The sequence below is a fragment of the Frieseomelitta varia genome, unplaced genomic scaffold (genome assembly GCF_011392965.1).
Source record: "Frieseomelitta varia isolate USP_RPSP 00005682 unplaced genomic scaffold, Fvar_1.2 scaffold_790, whole genome shotgun sequence".
In the NCBI taxonomy this organism is placed as follows: domain Eukaryota; kingdom Metazoa; phylum Arthropoda; class Insecta; order Hymenoptera; family Apidae; genus Frieseomelitta; species Frieseomelitta varia.
The window spans coordinates 575,048-593,459 of record NW_025110579.1 but is presented as its reverse complement, the minus strand read 5'-3'; the positions used below and the strand labels follow the sequence as shown (position 1 = coordinate 593,459).

Below are 18,412 nucleotides of genomic sequence, written 5' to 3'. Positions count from 1 at the left end.
CCGGCGCGGGTTATTTATTTATCGAACCGCGGTCTCAAAGACCCGCGATGTAGTTTCATGCTTCATCGAGTAAAAGTGAACTTTGCAGTTGCTGCGAGGTTGTATAATCTCGTGCAGCTTTTTCAGAAGAAAAAAAAATAATAATAATAATGAAGAAAAAGAAAGAAAAACAGTGAAGAGTAAAAAATAATTATGTCAGTGATCGTAAAACACTCGAGAGCGTAATTCGTTTCGAGATCAATCGCAGATTTATTGGATTCGAAGCAATAGCCATTTTTCCGTGTCCTTTATTGAAAATTGACATTTGACTTAAATCCTTGAAGATTACTGCATGCGAGAGATACGATGTGATTTGATCTTAATACTCGTGAATATAGTGACTAATAAAATTAATAAATTACAATGTGGTGCTATTAACAAGTCAAAATATTATCTCCAATTTAAATGCATTCTTTTGGATATTAAACTTTTTATCAAAAAAATTTGCTTCTGAAAAGTGGGTAATGAAAGAATGAATCCAGTTCCGTGTTAACAGAAAATATAAAAGTTTTGGTAGAACTTTAAATCTAATAAGAAAAAAAAAAAGAACAAAAAGTTGGACGAGAGATTCTTTGCTTTTTAATGCACGCGTTCAACTCGATCCATGTCACGGAGTGATTAAAATACAACTACTCCAAAATACATTATCACGTTCATTGACGCAGCGTCACTGATGCAGCGAAATCATATCGCTCGTGTGCATCTATTCTTGCTCACAGACTGATACTCGATGAACAATTCGCGACAAGTGATTTGACTTGTTCAAATATCTTCCCAACGAACGAAAAGGTTTGGATTCTGAATGAACGAGCTATAGAAAGAGGAAAAACACAGCTAATTACGACGTAATGATTTCAATGATGTTATTGTTAGCGACAATGGGTCTTGGAAATTGTAAACTGTAATATGAACATTATAATAAGACAAAACGACCGATAAAATATTAATATCTTTAGATATTTAAAAGAAATTATGCCAAGATTTATAGATGATTATGAAAAGTCGGCATGGTTGATTTGTTGATTTTCTATTATTAGCATTGCAGCACTCGTTATAATAAGATTTTGCTAATTAATAGATTATTTAAAAAATATGTATTCCTCTCGTTCGTAAATGCTTTGAAAATTCTCAATTTCCATCTCATGTTACTAAACGTTTCAATAAAGGATTGTTGGAATTACGATTAAGCAATTTATAACGCGATGTGTACCGTACAAATGACAGAATGTTGTGTGCGGTTAAAGCGAGTGACATCCAGATGCGTAGTTTAGGAATAATTCCAACTTCCTTTAATTTTACTAATTTAAATATTTTTATCTCACGGTGCTAGCTAATGCTTTGTATCATGCTTGCTCTACACATGTTTTTTTTAAATTTTTCACGATTTGAAAGCCAGCTATATATTTCAATTCAACGTTTACCTTTCAAAAATATAGCTAAAACAAAATCTAAATGAAAATATAGCTAAAACTCTAGACTTGCATAATGTTCATATATTACGAGGTATGTTTAAAAACTGTATGTGAAAGATTTCAGTATTCATTGCTCGAAGAAAAGGCATTGAAATCACCGGACAATGATTCGAAATTTCCACGACATTGCCAAAATCATTTTTCAGTGAAAATTAAGAGAATCTCTTTGTTGTAAAATAATTTACAACGTTTAAACACTCTATAACAAAACTAATAAAATCGACTTATTCTCGCGATCTTATTCGAATGTTAAAAAGCACTGCAACATTATAACAACTCTGATTGCCGTGTATTTAAATACTGCCAACGTTTCACAATCATCGTCTGTTCATTCTTGAATTAATGAAAACCTACTCTGGTTCCCTCCGATTTTCAACCGCTGCTGCTTAATTACTGTCGGCTAAAATTTCAATTAGAACGTTGCGCTGATCATAGTATCATAATTAAGATCTCGAATAATTTTATCATCTAATCAATCACTTCTCTGATGTGAATCCGAACGTACAAAATAAAAAAAAAAAAAAAGAAAAGGAAAAAAAATTTATCCCGCACAAAAGATGCGATCGTTCGATCGATTTACAAGTCGATCGACAGGCACCCCAACGAGCTGACGAGATTCCGTTTCACGCAGAACGCGGGCGATCGTCAGAGGCGATTGAGCGGAAGTCGAGCCGGCAGGCAGAAGGAAATCGCGAAACGAGGAGCGGTGTTCGATGTGTTTCGGACAAACGGAGCGGGTGAACGCGTGGGTGTTTTGTACTGTCGAAGCGACGCAATAGCCATCCGCGGAATTGAACGTTTAACGTCAGACTGAAGGCCTTCTGGCTGGCATACACACCTTTGCCAAAGGAAGAGGAACGAGTCGAGTCTGCGCCGTTTGCACGTGGACGCGGATCTAGAGCGTCAAGAAACGAAAAGTCACCGGCTAAGAACAGGAGGACCCTGCCAAAAATCTATACACGGTGTGTCTGAAAAATTCCAGGCCCGAGTAAAAAGCCGGGAATAGATTTTCCAGCTGACCCTCCGAACCACGTATCGTTGCGAATCGGTCAAACTTTGCATCCGATACTGTGGCTCTACCGAAAGGAAAGAAGAGATGAAAATGATGAGAAATTGAAGTGACGTAGACTGGTAGATTATTTTGAAAATTCGGACATATCTTGGAATTGTTTGTGGAAGATAATTTCGGAAATCACACTGGTGAAGATAAGGTAATCGAAATGGCTTTTTATAATAAATAAAGAGAGATATCTGTGAGATGTGGATTCGGAGTGTTATTATTTTTGGTGAGTGAATCAGTTTTAATATTACGTAAAAGTGAAACACTCAAAAATAGTAAAATATAATGGTAAACAAATTTTTATCACATTCTATCGCGCTGTCCTTGAAAATTTATAATACGTTTTAAAAATTTTTGGTACAGGTTGTCCGATCAGTCTGTATATCAGCGATGAAATGTTAGAATAAATTGTTGGATATGTATATACGTACGTCGTTCTTGTTCGCTTCCTTATTTACGCAACTTCAAAACTTTTCAGACACACTCTATATTTATTCGTTCCAGGCAGACACGTGAAATACAGAACGGCAAATGATGATGTCTCAAGGCTATTGGAATATACCAACAACGGTACAACTTTTACATATACAATTTTATCGTCATTAACTGTTTTCAGAAAGAAATTGAGCAAATTCACTATACTTTAGCGTTTAAAAATAAAGAAGCATAAGAAAGAAGAAAAAGTATAAAAATTTGAATAATTTTGAACTAAAATGATGGAATTTCGTATGCATGTCATTTCATCGATTAATGTCGATGCTGAATGAATTTTAAAATAGTTTCAGCAAAATAGAAAGAATCATGCATAACAACATATTTCTCTCGGTAAAGACTCCTCATTCATGGTACGTAGGCATCAATGTGAAATCCAAATTCGTTTGGAAATAGTGCCGATCTTCGTAACGTTTCTATTTTGGCAATTATACAATTGCGTAATAAAGCAGCAGTAACAGTTTGATACAGTTGAGCAGTTGAGACAGTTTGAAAAATAGTTTATTGTTTCGTGAGTATTTCGTTGAAGTAAAATTTATAAAATTTATAATGATGAATTTATGAAAAATTAGCTCTAATAATTTAAGAATCTTTTCGTCCAGGAAATTCAAGTTGAGACATGCGTTATCAATCATCGTGCGCATACGTTAATAAATAAAATAATGTGTACTCATAAATAAAATGTTGTGTACTCACTTTGTTTTGGACAGGTTTGGATCGCTGGTCTTCCTCTTTTCTCGTAGCTGTCGCTGCAATGAAAACAGTCGCAATGATACTCAGAGGCACATACCGAACACCCATACTAAATCACGTCGTTCGAAACGAAATCTTGTTTCATCGAAATTTATTTAATAATAAATTTCGCGAAACTCAACTGATATTTTGCGTGTCACGGGATGCTAATTCGTCCGTTTTATACGTTACTATACTAGAAACATTTCAGACTAAAAATTGTTGGAATTCTTACCTTGTGATGTATCCGCTCCTTGTAACTTTCAGACCTGTTTATGTTTGACGTCTTTGGCTTACTGGAAATATTTTGCTGGACCCTAAGTAATCGTAATTAATAAAGCGTAAATTAATATCTATAACAGAAATGAGCTAAAGCGATTGCGCGCGAATGAAATGAAAACGCGATTCAATGAATTTATGATACTAAAATCAAAGTCTAAAATTTACGTCTTGGGAAAATCACATCTTAGAAAAACTAACAATAAATAAAACGTTATAAAATTGACAAAATAACTACAGGACGAAAATTAGCTTAAAAACAAATTTTGTGTGATACTTTTTTTTGTTTTATCCGACGGGTTTTAAAAACTGCTGTCATGAAATATATGAATGAAAGGAACGCAAGGATTTGTTGCAAGAATTCTTAGAAATTGCGTATTTACTATGGAGAGAATGAAATTGGATCCGAAGCAATTTAAAGAGAATGTTCTTTTCGGCAATCTTGTGCAAATACGAAGAACGTACATTTCAGAAATATCTTCCCGCGAGGAAGGATTGTCCATACTATCGGCGTGATCAGAGGCTCCGCTGTAAGCGGAAATGCGTCCTCTTTCGCTACTACTACGCGCGTTTCCGGCTATAACGCCCCCGCGATGTTCTCCTGAAACAAACGAATATATTCATTAATAACTTCAATACGTGTGCTAGTCTAATATATACGTATGACTAATTATTGATAAACACTGGCATGAGACTGCGTTATATTTAAAAATAAAAAATATTCAAGAGCAATCAGTAGCAACTGTATAGAGTTCCATTACATCTTTCTTCATCTTTCTGTTTGTTCTACACGTGACGTCCACACAAGTATTTTAGAGTTTTAATATAGTTTGAATGTAGCGTTCGAAGAATCGACCGTCGTTCTCAATATGCGTTTATTATATAGTATTGTATCGAGAGTGAAGGAATTTATCAGAATAAAAAAAAAAATTAAAAAAATAAAAATCGTAGCGCAATAGAATCTGTGACATAGGGTAGTTAAATTATTTTGATTCGCACGAATGCACCATAAAAAGGCCATCGTAGGTGTGTTACAAGCGAACCTATCGATTTTCGATACTATACTTCTGTACGCTCATTTTCCCTCCTCTAGAGTAGAATAGAATGTCCTTTTGAAATGCATGAAATTCGTAAAGAATTGGCTCAAAAGGCAATTGAATGTCATTATAGAAATTTCACCAATTTCGTGGAATTCATACACATCTTTTACAATAAGTGTGTAAGCATAAAATGAAAAANAAAAAAAAAAAAAAAAAAAAAAAAAAAAAAAAAAAAGAAATGTAATTGGATTCGAACGATTAGAGGCAATCAGCAAAATTAAAGAAGAACGCTGTCCTTCGTTTCTTGCAAATTAGTGCACGTCTAATGTAAAGATACAATTAATGTCGTTCATAAATTCGACGTAATAAGAGGAAAGATCCGCTCTATCGCCAGTAATAATGGAAATGAAACGAATATTTCGATTTAACTCGTCTATTTGATGCGAGCGAACATCGAATTAACATGAACCACGATGTCTGGCATCTCTCCAAGTATCCAGTCTTATGTGGAGGCTTATCAGGTAAGGAATGCGGCTCAGGGCAAAAGCAGATCATGAGAGCGCGTGCGGAGAGGGTGGTTACATTTAATCTTCAGCTAAACAAACATATAAATCAAGATCGATTTGTCACGTTAACAAAACAATCGAATCGATTGAAAAAAAAAAAAAAAAAACATATTCAAATATAATTCTCTGATCATAGATACTGCGGACTAAGACTTTAAATTAAATTGGCAAAATTAATAAAAATTAATAAAATCTTTATGTTGATCGTACATACGAGTGCAATATATTCGTCAATGATTGTCGACTTGAAATTCGTCCAAGAAAATTTCGTTCGTTAATAAATAAGCGATTATTCGATAGTAAGTAAATTGTTTTGCCAGAATAGGTAGGAGCTAAGAGGCTATCATCTATTAAACTAACGTCCAACAATATAAATCCAACCAGCTTCTGTCACGTTTCTTTCTTATATCGTTTGAAAAGTTGAATGGATCGCGACTAAACGTCACTAACGCTATAAAGTTTAAAGATCGTGGAGGAAGGGCAAATAACCCGAGCGAATTCGTCAATGATATCATCAAAGACCAGCGATGTTAGCATTTCGCTGACTGGAAAAAAAGTTAAATGGCTGAATAAATATCCAATGAAGCCTCGGTACCACCTAAAAATACCATCGTAAAAAAGTTGGTGCTCTTGAACCCCGTAAGCAGACAGATAGTTATAGATCAGCAGGGGTAGGTATGCTGAGGGGATGCAACGCAGGAAAAGCTTAAGTCTCGAGTATTTTTAGATAGGGCGATGTAGGCGCGTGTCGCAGAGGCCGGAAACCGTTTTGTGAACCCCTCCTTCCCGTTTTCTTCTTCGTTGTTGTCGTTGCCGTCTGCGTTCGTGCGGGATCTATCTTATTTTCCTTTCTCTCATTCCAACAGATACTCGCGCATATAGTTACAGCAAACCATCATTCAAATAAAATCCAATCAAAAATGAAAGCCGTCGGTGATTGAATTTTTCGTATCTCCCATACATTTAATTAACAACTCTTGTTAAAAAAAAGAATTACACTGCATTTTAAATACAAGTCACTGTCAATGAAATATTATAATCAATGCAGGACCAAAAAATTGATATTAATAAAAGGAGTGGATATTTAGATCTAGAAATATTTTTCACGATGTAGAACCGACATTTTTCTTCGAAGAAACTATGATAGTAGAAGCACGTACAAATGTGAAGCTTAGAATCTGCGTACACAGTTTCACAAACACGATTTCCAATACATTTTCCTGGTTTAAATTCGTCTAGATACATAGATACATAATATTTGTACAGTCGCAAGGTTCTGTTTAGAAGGTGTCTTTATAAGGAAAGGCAGAGATGCCTACAGAATCAACGCCATCAATATCAATATCATCTCGTCAATATGGCTTTATAGATACAAGGAAAATTTATGAACGTATCTGGCGACCAACACGCGGCAAAAATTTCCGTCGAGTGGCTTTGTCAAACCTTCGCAATTTCTGCTTTTAACTTCTGCGATTCCGTCGCGTCATAGAAGCATTTGGTGCTCCGAAAGTTCCGCAACTTTCAACATGTTTGTCAATAAAGATTTGATCAATCATGAGTTCACCGGCAATCTTTTAAAATGTATCTGATATTATAGAAGATCGAATTATCAAAATAAATTGAGTTCCCTTTAAAACGTTACAAATCAAACTTGTGCAAGTAGCACTTGTTACAAGAAATTTCCTGATTTCGAGAGTATTTTACACAGTCATTCTATGCAAAAATTAAAGATTTTATACAATTCCATATAATGTTGGGTTACTAATTTCTTTCACGTTCATCCGGTCACACTCATTTAGCAGACGCGAAAGATAAAACACAAACCTGTCTCCTTCTCTACGCCACTAATTTTCTTTGTATCGACGTCGTCACGCTTGCTCGTAGAATCGGTCTCATTGTAGAACGCACTATCGTTCAAGTTTCCACAACACGTTGATACATTTAGACGATCCAAACCAACGATCAAAGCTGTCTCTATGATTTCGCTCGATTCTCGTGTCTTTCTCACAGCAGCGAAAGTTTCCCAAACTTTACCGGCGAGCGAGCCTTTGCTCATGTGTGGCACCACGCTTCTCTGCTTGATCGTTTTCAGCTTCGTTTTCTTTGCAACTTTGTCTTTGCTGACTTTCTCGAGCACCACTGACGAACCTAATCCGATTGATATATTTTTCTAGCGTTTCACGCGAATTCGAACGATCAGAATCCGCTTGACATTCGAAGAATCTCCCGTTCACGTTTACGTTACGATTCGATTAATTGTGCCAAAGAAATAACTCTACTCAATTCTGGGAATTGTATTTTGTTGCAATACTTTACAAGAATCTTTTATCTCTATGAATCACGCTCTGAGACACAGACGAACAATAAAAAAGTCGCAAGTTGCAACTTCTTCTGATTAAATATTAAATAACGAAATCTTCGACTGTTAATTTTTACTCAAATCATTTCTAAGTTAATCTACGATCTTTACCAATAATATATATAATATTCATATAAAAATATATGTATCAGCACGAACTTGATTCTATTTCAATTTTGTTCATATTTTCCTCATGAACGTTGCGACAACGATATCGAAACGACGATAACGAAAACCAGAAGATTTAGTCACTAGCATCGCGTAATTTAAAAAAAAAAGAAAAAAAAGGCATAAAAAGAATTAAACCATGGAAATAAAATACGTCTAGAGGAGGCTCTTCGATCCAAGCGGATTATTAGATATTCACGCGATCTTTACCGTCACCCTTCAGCTTCCGATTGAATCTGCTCCTGCATCTCTCCGAGGAAAGCCTGAAGCTAGCAAAGCTGGCAATCAGGGGTGAGGGATTGGTGGTTGTTGGGTAAGGGTTGCAGTCCGGTTCCCCCTCCAAGGGACCGCGCAACTGTTGCACCTCGACCATGTGCACACCTCGATGTTCCACCACCGAGAAAGTAATAATCGGGGCGGTTTCTCTACCTCTCGCGGCAACAACCGAACTGACACTAATTTCCCTCGAAGCCGCTCTCGCTTCTTTTCCGCAGAGACTGCTGTTGGTTTCCGGTTAGACCCCACCAAACCGCTTCCCTGTTCGTTCTACAACCACGTTCACGTGTACGTGTTACACACGAGTATACACTCTCTGTGTGATTCTGATTTTCAAAGCCCTCCGGCCTAACCCTCGGGGAGCATCAAGGACGATCTTCGTGTTCCGAGATATTGATGTACTTAAAGTCGCTCTTAAAGGGTAGCTCTCCCCTGCTGTCACCTCTTACAGTACCGAGAAATACTACTTGTCAAAATCTCGCCTTGTTTTATTTGCCTATGTTGTTTCAGCGGGCGTAGAAACGCTGATAAGTAGAGTGATTATCAAGGAATTTTTTCTGGCTTGTCGAGACCCTTTCTTCTCTCGTTTTACATACGTATTTCGTTGGTTTTATGAATTAATGTGTTTGTATTTAAGAGAAGATTGACTGTGATGACATTGTATATACGATTCTCTAATTCTTGAAAATTAATGTTAGATAATGAGAAAACAATAAATGAAGTTGATGAAATGATAATTGAGCTGTCGCGAGTATAATTCGATTGATTTCTCTGTATAATTTAAAAAATTTATGTAAAATTCTTATGTGTATTTTTAAGCGATAATTTTGATAACAAATTATGAATACAAATCTATGTGACTGAGATTTTAGGCCTCTTCGTGATTTCCTCTCCTCTGTTCCTGCCTCCTTCCTCTTCTCTTTCATAAATTCAGTAGAAAAGAGCACACTACACGACGAGCACAACTCGTTTTGCGAAACTTTCTTATCGGGCAACGTGATTATTGTAACAACGATACTTGATAAAAACTACCTACACTCCAGTTTAAACGTATGAAATATCCATTATGTATTTCAACATTGACACTGTCCTCTTTAATCTTTCGTTTTAGACGATTGTATAAATATTAAACAACACGAAAATATTCTTATTAATTGTCATGACGTCACACAATTTAATTAATTTAATGCAGCTACTCCCAAACGTGAAATAATCCTCAATAGTTTTATATTGGATCGAAATATAACACTTGCACATTCTCATGAAAACGTTTTATCAAAGTAATACACGTTCAACTTATAAAACTGAGAGAAAAAGATATCGATAAAGAACCACCGAGAGCTGTGACGAACAGTTTCTGACGAATATATTTGAAATGGAAATATTCGTACAACCAACTTTTTTATAATACTTCTTCACTACTGATCGTATGCTTTGTAATTATTTTTTAACGAGAGAAAATACGAGTTATTATTAATTTGCAATAAATATTAAATTCTTTAGACGAGACAAACAATCGTAATAATGGCTGACGTGTGACCTACGTTCGTCAAGGAACGCTTTATTCGAAATGAAGACAGTAAACTGCGAGATAACTGATAACGTTAATAAAAAAGAAAAAAAATATACTTACACGAGTTATATTTACATAATGCAAATATGCGTTACAATTACGACTACAGTATAACATATATAATTGCAAATTGATATAAATATTGTTGTCATGATAAATGTATGTTTTAATGAGAAACTGAATTTGTTCATACTTTGTCAATCTGGAGAAGATATAGTCATATAGAATCTGTTTGTACAACAGTTTACGTGTTACGTGTAGATTTTGTTCTGAGAAGTAGATAAAAATTTAATGGCATTTGATGAGTTATCGCGCTATATAACGAATGAAGTGATTAAGATGAATATATTCTTATCTTCTACATATATTAAAAATAATATTTTTTATCTTCCACGAATTAATAAACTGGACCATTATTATAACATTTAAAAATTTTAAAATAATCTGAGCATATATTTAAAGATAAAGCAATAAAAATATGGGAACGACAAGCAAATAATATATTGGAACAGTATACAGTTACGGAACTTTGTAGGTAATAAAGTTTTATATGATTGTCGCAGTTAAAATATGTATATTTCTAATACTACTTCATTAAATAGTTTAATGCAAATAACAGACTTACCATTTTCACCATCAGTCAATGCACCAGTATCTTCTTCGCTCCTTTTAATCTTATCAACTGTAATAATAAAATATTTTATATTATAATATTGAAAAAGCATTCATATTTGTAAATTTTATTTACAATAGATGTATACATAAAAAGAAAAAAGTAGATTTTATAACTTAGAAATATTTAGAATGTAATATGCATTTAAATTACTTACCATGAAGCATGTGATTTTGAGAATGATGATGGTGTGATGATGGTGGTTTCCTTTCAGGCCTAATACGTTCCATCAATTTACTTATACGATCGTTACCTCTTTCTTTTCTAACCAATGGTCCTGGACAATTTTCTTCTACTACACGAACACATTGGCGATGAACGCTTAGAGAACAATCTGAAGCAGGTTAAGAAAGATGGAAAGATTGTTTTAATGTTTAATTCTAACGATATCCATATATAACCATAAATCTATTTTTAATTTATTAATAACAATAAAATTATACATACCACTACATAAATACCCTTGAGGTCCAATTCCGCCAATGATAAGTTGACAATGATTACAATAAGTAATAGTAAAGTACTGATGAGCGACAAAATGATGACCCCTGATTGTCATTTTTCTTGTTTTCCCCGTAAGCAAACGCGCTTTGAGGTTTGACTTATCTTTTGCGACAAAAGTAGGTACTCGGTCAAGCGATACTGGCCGGACTTGGAAAATTTTTGTTAATATTGTTGCCAAACCAGCTGCTGTTGTGAATTGTCGCAAATCTACATGTTCTTTTTCAATATCTTCTCTGGAACATTATACATAATAGTGTAATGTTAAATGCCATGAAGTGTTAAGAATAAAGATTATATTTTTATTAAACTTACAAATAAGGCTCCATTTTGGGTAAAAGGTACGTTTCTATGATTTTTGTTTCACGCGTCCTATCAGATGCACTTTCATCCAATTGAGCGTCACTTGGACCAAATAATGTACCTAATCCAGCAGTTCTCTTTTGTTGAAAGTCTGCAAGTTGCTCATTCAGTTCTTCTTTTGCACGTGTACGTGCTTTCCAAAAAATCTAATAGAAATATAATATTTTATGTAATCATATCGAACAAATAGTTGCATAGATATTTTTGTGAAATACATACTTTTCGTAAAATTTCTTCCTTATCGGATTCTTTCAAAAGAACGTCATCTATTTCATGTGCTACATTTTCGTCTACATTATGCAGACGAAGAGGCTATATAAAACAATTTTAAATTAAATACAATGTCTATATGTTCAAAAAGGTATATCTATATGTTCAAAAAGATTACTTACTGCACCAGGTACTAAAAAACTAGAATGAATTTCATACGCCCACTTCCTCATTTCTTTTGCATTGCCTTCTTTGTACAAATCCGTTACTAAATAGAACAACTAAAATAATATGAATCACTTTAAGTGATAATAGAAAATAAAATTTAGTATTTAGAGACAACATCATAGTATACTAATCCTTACCAGACTGGAAGGATCACTGTTTGATAAAACATAATTAATAAATACAGCAAGGTGTGCATGATGTCCCCATAATCGAGACAAAGATTTAAATGGACCATGATCTTCTAATTGTCCCTATAATGATAATTGATTTCCCACATTTAGCAATTAAGAATTTATATAAATTATTTTATTTAAAATAAAAAGAATAGAAAATTTATGAGACTCACTACTTCTTGATCACTCATATCATCATCTTCCATTGACATAATTGGTTGCTGTAATGTTGGCAGTCCAGGAATGATTTCATTTAATATTGTCTGAAACAAAGTAAAAATACATGAATAAATATCAAATTATTTAGAGAATTTTTTTTATAAAAAGCTTACATCATTAATAATAGAACCCGAAGTATCATTTCCTGGACTAGCAACTGGATATGGTGGAGGTGGAGTTCCTGGAGGAGTGATATGAGGTAATTCATCTATATCAATGTCACTATGCCTTACATGCCTTGGAGGAGAAAGATCATTCATTGATTCTGATGCTATTAAACGTCTACTAGCTTCTGATGGAGAAATACTTGTTGTTCCCAGTTGTTCTGGACTGGATTTTGTTCGTTGGTGCTTATTAAGTGAATTTGAGGAACCCAAATTTGCACCTTGTGAAAGCTATAAAGAAGTTAAATGCTTATTTATTAGATAATACATAATAACCAAAACATTATTATATCAGTAATTCATTAATCAAATAAAACATCGTGTAATTCATATGCAAAAATACTAATTCATATATAAAAAATGTATTATATGCATTATCACACATTACACACTAAATTTTACATATATAATATAAAAATTGCTAAACACAGCAACCACAGTAAATGAAATAAAACATATGCTTATGAAATGACATTTAAAAGTACATACTCTGCATAACTACAAATTTTTGTGAAATCACATGAACTATATTTTAATACATATCGCAAACATATTTAAAATATATTACTTAATAAAAGCAACACTTCAGTAAACAAGCACAGCTTCTGAAATATAATATTCGTCATAAGTTTTTGATTACACATAAAGTAAAAGTATTTGCAAAAAAAGCATAATAATTCTTAATACAAAATAAATACTTAATCATTATTTATCATAAATTGCGATCAAATGTATCAAATGAAACAAATGAAATTTAATAAGAATGGGATTTATAAAATATATCATAAAATATAAAAATATAAATTGTCCTACATATAAATATGAGTTACTCTTAGAAGTATTCACATTGTAATTACACGGTACTTGTTTTTTTATCATGCATACACTGATATAAATTATGTATTTAATGACTTAGCGATTAGACTACTTACAGAGTTAGGTATGCCATGACTGGTGGTTGAGGGCGTTAAATGAGTCAACAGATGACGCTCCAGCTCCAACTGGGCTACGTGGTGCATATTTGTAGTAGGCGGAGGTCTGGGAGGCAATGGTGGCGGAGACAGGCTTTGCATGGACAAGGATTTACGAGATGGTAGAGGTGGTGGTACATCACCACTGCTACTACTCAAGGGTGAATAATAACCCGGGGAACACGAGGTGTTTGTTACCAACGAGCAAAGCTGTAAGACACAACAAAAGCTGGTTAGATAAAGTTAGCAAAAGCTGAAATACATCCCTATATGACTGCATTTGAAAATTTGAATTGTAATACAAACATAATATAATACATTATATAATAGTTGTATCTGTACAGCTCAGAAAGTACATGTGTAAAAGCAGAATGTAGGTTTTGTCATTTTTCTTTGTTTATCATTATAACTATACGCTATTGATACATACATCAAAAGTTACTGAACTACTATAATAATCAATGATAAAACTTATATTCATTTTCTTGTCATTATGCTTTCCATTCATAAAAATAAACATTCCAATAATATCATGCCGAGCAACTATTTAATACAATACTGAATAGCATAAACTGGAATTGTCAAACACTGATATAAATGCAAGACACAATAAAATATATAGGGATATAAGAAATGTTAATGAATATAAGCGTTATGACAAACTCACGTCTTTATGAATAAGATTATGAATAATAACATAATATTTATAATATCATATATATGTATGAACAACTATAGTTTATATTACGTAAAACTGATGCAGGATATTAGTGCAATAAATAGAAATTTTTTAAGTAACTTGAGCATGTTATTAAAGCACATCATTAAACAAACCACACCTGTTCATTGGTTGTAATTGCAGCTAGCTGTTCCTGCAGGGTGCGTACTCTCCTTTCGGCGCCCGCTAATTCTGTTTGTAGTGCTACAACGTTAACATTACCACTGCCAGTACTAGCTTTCGCGAGTTCGCTCCGAAGCTTATCAACATAACTTTGTTCTTTCTCCAACATAAGCTGGAATGTATGAACGCGCTGGGTTTCCAGCTGCCGCTTTTTCTCATGCTAAAATATATGAAAAAAAAAATTATATGATATTACATTGTTATTACATGGGACAACTGTTATAAATCTAATTCATAAATGCTACATAAAATGCAAAAAAGAAAAAACCGACTTACATCAACAGGTTGAGGTCCCGTAATACGTGCATTACACGGTGCACCGGCTGCTGGAGCAGTCGATGCCCTGTGTAAGGAAGTTGCCGGCTGCGAGGGTGATACCATCGTGGTACCGGCTGATAGACTAACTGGTCGCTGATGTCCACCCGCCAGACCAACTTGTAGACCCGTGGCTGTTGTCGCCGCGCTGCTCGTTGCAACTGGCTTCTGCTGTACCGTCAGTACTACCTGCGTCGAAGCTGCAACACGAGTTCAAGGACGATGATTAGTCACCTTTCGCATACCTTTGCCGGTTCTTCTCCCGCATTTGACCCTCTACTTTTCTTTTGAGAGTTGCTTGAACAATTCAGTCTCCTTTCGAGTTCTAGATATATTCTACGCACAATTCATGCATATTAAATACCACGATTTTGTCTTGCGTTCCTCTTACTTCAAGATTTTTAAGCACCATAATTAATGAACGATCATACGATGATTAATAAGTGATATTTGATAAGTGCAGATGCCTATGTAAATAAATATTTTTATTAATACAGATAAAAGAATGAAATTTAAATAGGAATTTGTTTCATTTATTAAACATAACGTGTACTTCACTTTGGATACATTTGAATTTCCCTTTTTCATATTACTTATATTCTACACATTTTTATATCTTTAAATTTTCTATAGAGGCATCTATAGAAAAGACATCCGCTATCTACTGATAAATAATCCGAAAAGTACAAGTCTTATATGTTATTGCGACAACGAAACGTTATAAAGCAAACATGTAAGTATAGTGTTGAAAATAGTCTTGATCATAGCTATTCTTCAATGGGTATATAAAAAATTAAAACGTTGAAATTTATCGCAGTGAATTCTTGGTAGACCTCAAACTACTTTAAAGAGGAAGTTCCCAAGCACTTGCCACTTATTAAACAAAAGAATAATTGCAAAATGCATTCGATTTAGATCGCAATCGTGAATAAATATATAAAAGTATATTTGTCATTTGAGTAGAATAATGTTTACATGCAACTGTTTGATAATTACAAATCTAGTCTCTCCTTCACACCGTTAGGAATGACTCATTCCTACGCTCAGCTGAGACATCTATGACGTCATTTTCTTTATCTAATTCTGGAAATGCGCCACTGTGCCAAAAAATTAATTAACAAAATCGAAACCGCAGAACCAACCACGCAACTTTGCAACGACAGTTTAAATTTCGAAAACGCGAGTGTACCTCTTCCTCAAAAATTGTTGTCTAAACATGCGCTCCGAAAATATGCACAACTCGCCAAATATTTGCATTTTTATGGAATCGGAGAGTATAAATATTACTCGTAAGACCTGAAATTCTACGCGATTTGTAACGGATACAGTTCCTTTGATACGAAAGAGTCACGAATGAGTTGTACATGAATCGAGAAATAAGTGAAATTCCAACGAACAATAACTGGTGTCCTAACGGTGAAATTACATAATTGCGAAGCATAAACGTAAACGTTTTAGAAGAAGCTGAAAATACCAGAGTACGCTTTCGCACGAGCTTTTTTCCAAGCTTGCCTGAGGTCGTACGTGGTTCGCGTCTTCATATAGATACACAGTCGACGAGAACATACACGTTCGAACCGATAATGATTCTTTCGATAAAATTTTGGTAACGACGATTCGAGAATTTGGAATTTCACGGAGAGGTAGGATACGCATCGAGAGCCGTGTCGTCTGCGAAACTGCGTGGCATGGATTGGCGACGACCGAGGCGATCCGTGGAGCAGTAAAGACATTCGTACCGAGAAACTTGGCCCCAGGTGCGTGTATTAATATGAATGACGAGATTCTTATGTTTACACGCGCCTGTACGGCTAATCTCCGATATATGACCAGGTCTCGTCATTTGACTGCACGCTACAACACACCTCCATTTTAATACTGTAGTTTATTCTTCGAACGTAAAAATTTCGATAACTAAGAATTCTTAGAAAATGGATCTACAAATGTTTTTCTCATCTTAACAATGGAAATTAACTGTTTATTTCGTTTCCAACAAAATTCGTTCTTCGTTTCGTGTCACAGAGAATTGTCGTTGTTATTTTATTACTTTTGCAGAATATCTCTATTTCTACAATAAAAAATACGTATAATCCAATGTTCATTCAAATTAAAGAAACATTTATGACACAAGATGAGAGTTTTTGTCCTAAAAGATTAAAATTCTTTTTTTTAAATTTTTATTTTCTATAAAATTAGGATAATTCTTATTTTCTTTCTTTTTTTTCCGTATATGACCGAATGCTTTAAGTGTTTATACGTTTTTTTTTTATTAGAGTAGTGACTTTGGGAAACTCCAAAAGAAAGATTGACTCAGCTGTAAATGGAAGTGATTTAACGGTCAGCTGCGAACCTTCTCACACATATGCCTTTCCTCATAAAATCTTTATTTATTTTTGCAAGACAAAAGTTACTTCAACAAGTAAAACATTCTAACACGATTAATTCTCGTTAAAATATTTATATTAGCTTGTCTTTTAGTCTTGCTTATTCTCGTATTTGAGCGTCTGCAAGTTTATAATTTGCAAATTCTTATCGATACATCTTTAGAAATGCGCCTTTTACCAAGGAAAATCCGGTATATTATCGTGACTCGGTATAGAAATGAGATTTTTATTGAATTTGTTGAAAAGTCTTCGCGTTGTAGAATGGATTTTAAATATTCATGAGTCTAGTGAAATCTGAATACGTGTAAAAGTTGCTGCCTTACGAAATGCTCAAGTAGGACAATTAACGTACTTTGAAAAGTTATTAAATTTAGATAATCAAAGCTGTCTCATATTTTAAATGTTGAATTATATAACACTTCACATCTAGTTTCCAAGTCTTTCATATATTATGCACAACTCTTTAATTAGTTATTTTACTTTTAAATTATTGATTAGCAAACAAAAATTATTTGCTTCTCAAATAAAGATATTCATCATTTTGCTTCTATTAGAAATTAATTGCAACGTGACAAAATAAGAGACTAACACAAGCTAAAACAATTCATCTCGTTTCGTTCACGTGTTACGCCTGAAACGTAACAGAATTTTGTGGAATTACAGCACCACGATGGAAAAAATGCATTTACAATCATTATGTCGTACCTGAGCTGTTAGAAGGAGAAAGACAGACTCTATGAACGGTCACCGCTATAAACTCACATGCTTACATCACTGGGATCGTCGCCACAGAAGCTTCGTTAATGTTGGTGTGTTCAACATAAAGTCACCAACAATCATTCGCAATCTTTATAAATGTCTCTTTTCACAGATACGACAAACTATTTTAACTCTTTTTTCCTTTCCGGTTTTTTATGATGTATAAACGTCGATCATGAGTCATTTGATATGTTTCTCTAGGTAAATGGTGTAAGTTATAGAAAAGGAGACAGGTTGCTCGATGAAATCTCGCTTATTCAAACGTCGAGTATCCTTAATTAGAATAAATAGAATAAACTTTCTTTCGCAAGTCTGTGCGTTTTTTTTCTTTTTTTTTTTTATGTAACATTCGTGATAGCTCTAAATTAAATTACATTGTCCGATAAGCTTTACAGATTCACTTTCAATAAAAGCTTTCCAAACATGGAATATAGTCCGACAGATTTTTGTCAAGCATCAGTTTGACTGTAGCAAAACAAGAAGCTTTTACCTGCT

At 34.0% G+C, this 18,412-nt stretch overlaps 1 protein-coding gene and 1 long non-coding RNA gene across 4 annotated transcripts in view; one reads left to right on the top strand and one right to left on the bottom strand.

Annotated features, from left to right (window-relative positions):
- Positions 1 to 18,412, bottom strand: part of LOC122535937 (rho guanine nucleotide exchange factor 12) — a 35,549-nt gene that overhangs the window by 10,314 nt on the left and 6,823 nt on the right. Inside the window, exons 1-16 of one of the 3 annotated variants that reach the window (XM_043667876.1) lie at positions 16,249 to 16,460; positions 14,736 to 14,974; positions 14,398 to 14,619; positions 13,520 to 13,768; positions 12,537 to 12,818; positions 12,378 to 12,467; positions 12,169 to 12,282; positions 11,986 to 12,084; positions 11,813 to 11,905; positions 11,546 to 11,739; positions 11,177 to 11,466; positions 10,887 to 11,063; positions 10,682 to 10,738; positions 4,540 to 4,675; positions 4,031 to 4,112; positions 3,760 to 3,812 (exon numbers count right to left, since the gene is read on the bottom strand). In XM_043667876.1, the coding sequence (XP_043523811.1) occupies positions 3,760 to 3,812; positions 4,031 to 4,112; positions 4,540 to 4,675; positions 10,682 to 10,738; positions 10,887 to 11,063; positions 11,177 to 11,466; positions 11,546 to 11,739; positions 11,813 to 11,905; positions 11,986 to 12,084; positions 12,169 to 12,282; positions 12,378 to 12,467; positions 12,537 to 12,818; positions 13,520 to 13,768; positions 14,398 to 14,619; positions 14,736 to 14,974; positions 16,249 to 16,315 (2,444 nt within the window). In that variant the 5' untranslated portion in view covers positions 16,316 to 16,460. Of the gene's footprint in view, positions 1 to 3,759; positions 3,813 to 4,030; positions 4,113 to 4,539; positions 4,676 to 10,681; positions 10,739 to 10,886; positions 11,064 to 11,176; positions 11,467 to 11,545; positions 11,740 to 11,812; positions 11,906 to 11,985; positions 12,085 to 12,168; positions 12,283 to 12,377; positions 12,468 to 12,536; positions 12,819 to 13,519; positions 13,769 to 14,397; positions 14,620 to 14,735; positions 14,975 to 16,248; positions 16,461 to 18,412 lie in introns of those variants that run through there. The other 2 variants (XM_043667875.1, XM_043667877.1) reach the window with 2 other exon arrangements.
- LOC122535955 lies at positions 2,155 to 3,156 on the top strand. Its single transcript, XR_006308304.1, has 3 exons — positions 2,155 to 2,722; positions 2,935 to 2,998; positions 3,080 to 3,156. It is a non-coding gene; the product is annotated as an uncharacterized LOC122535955 (long non-coding RNA).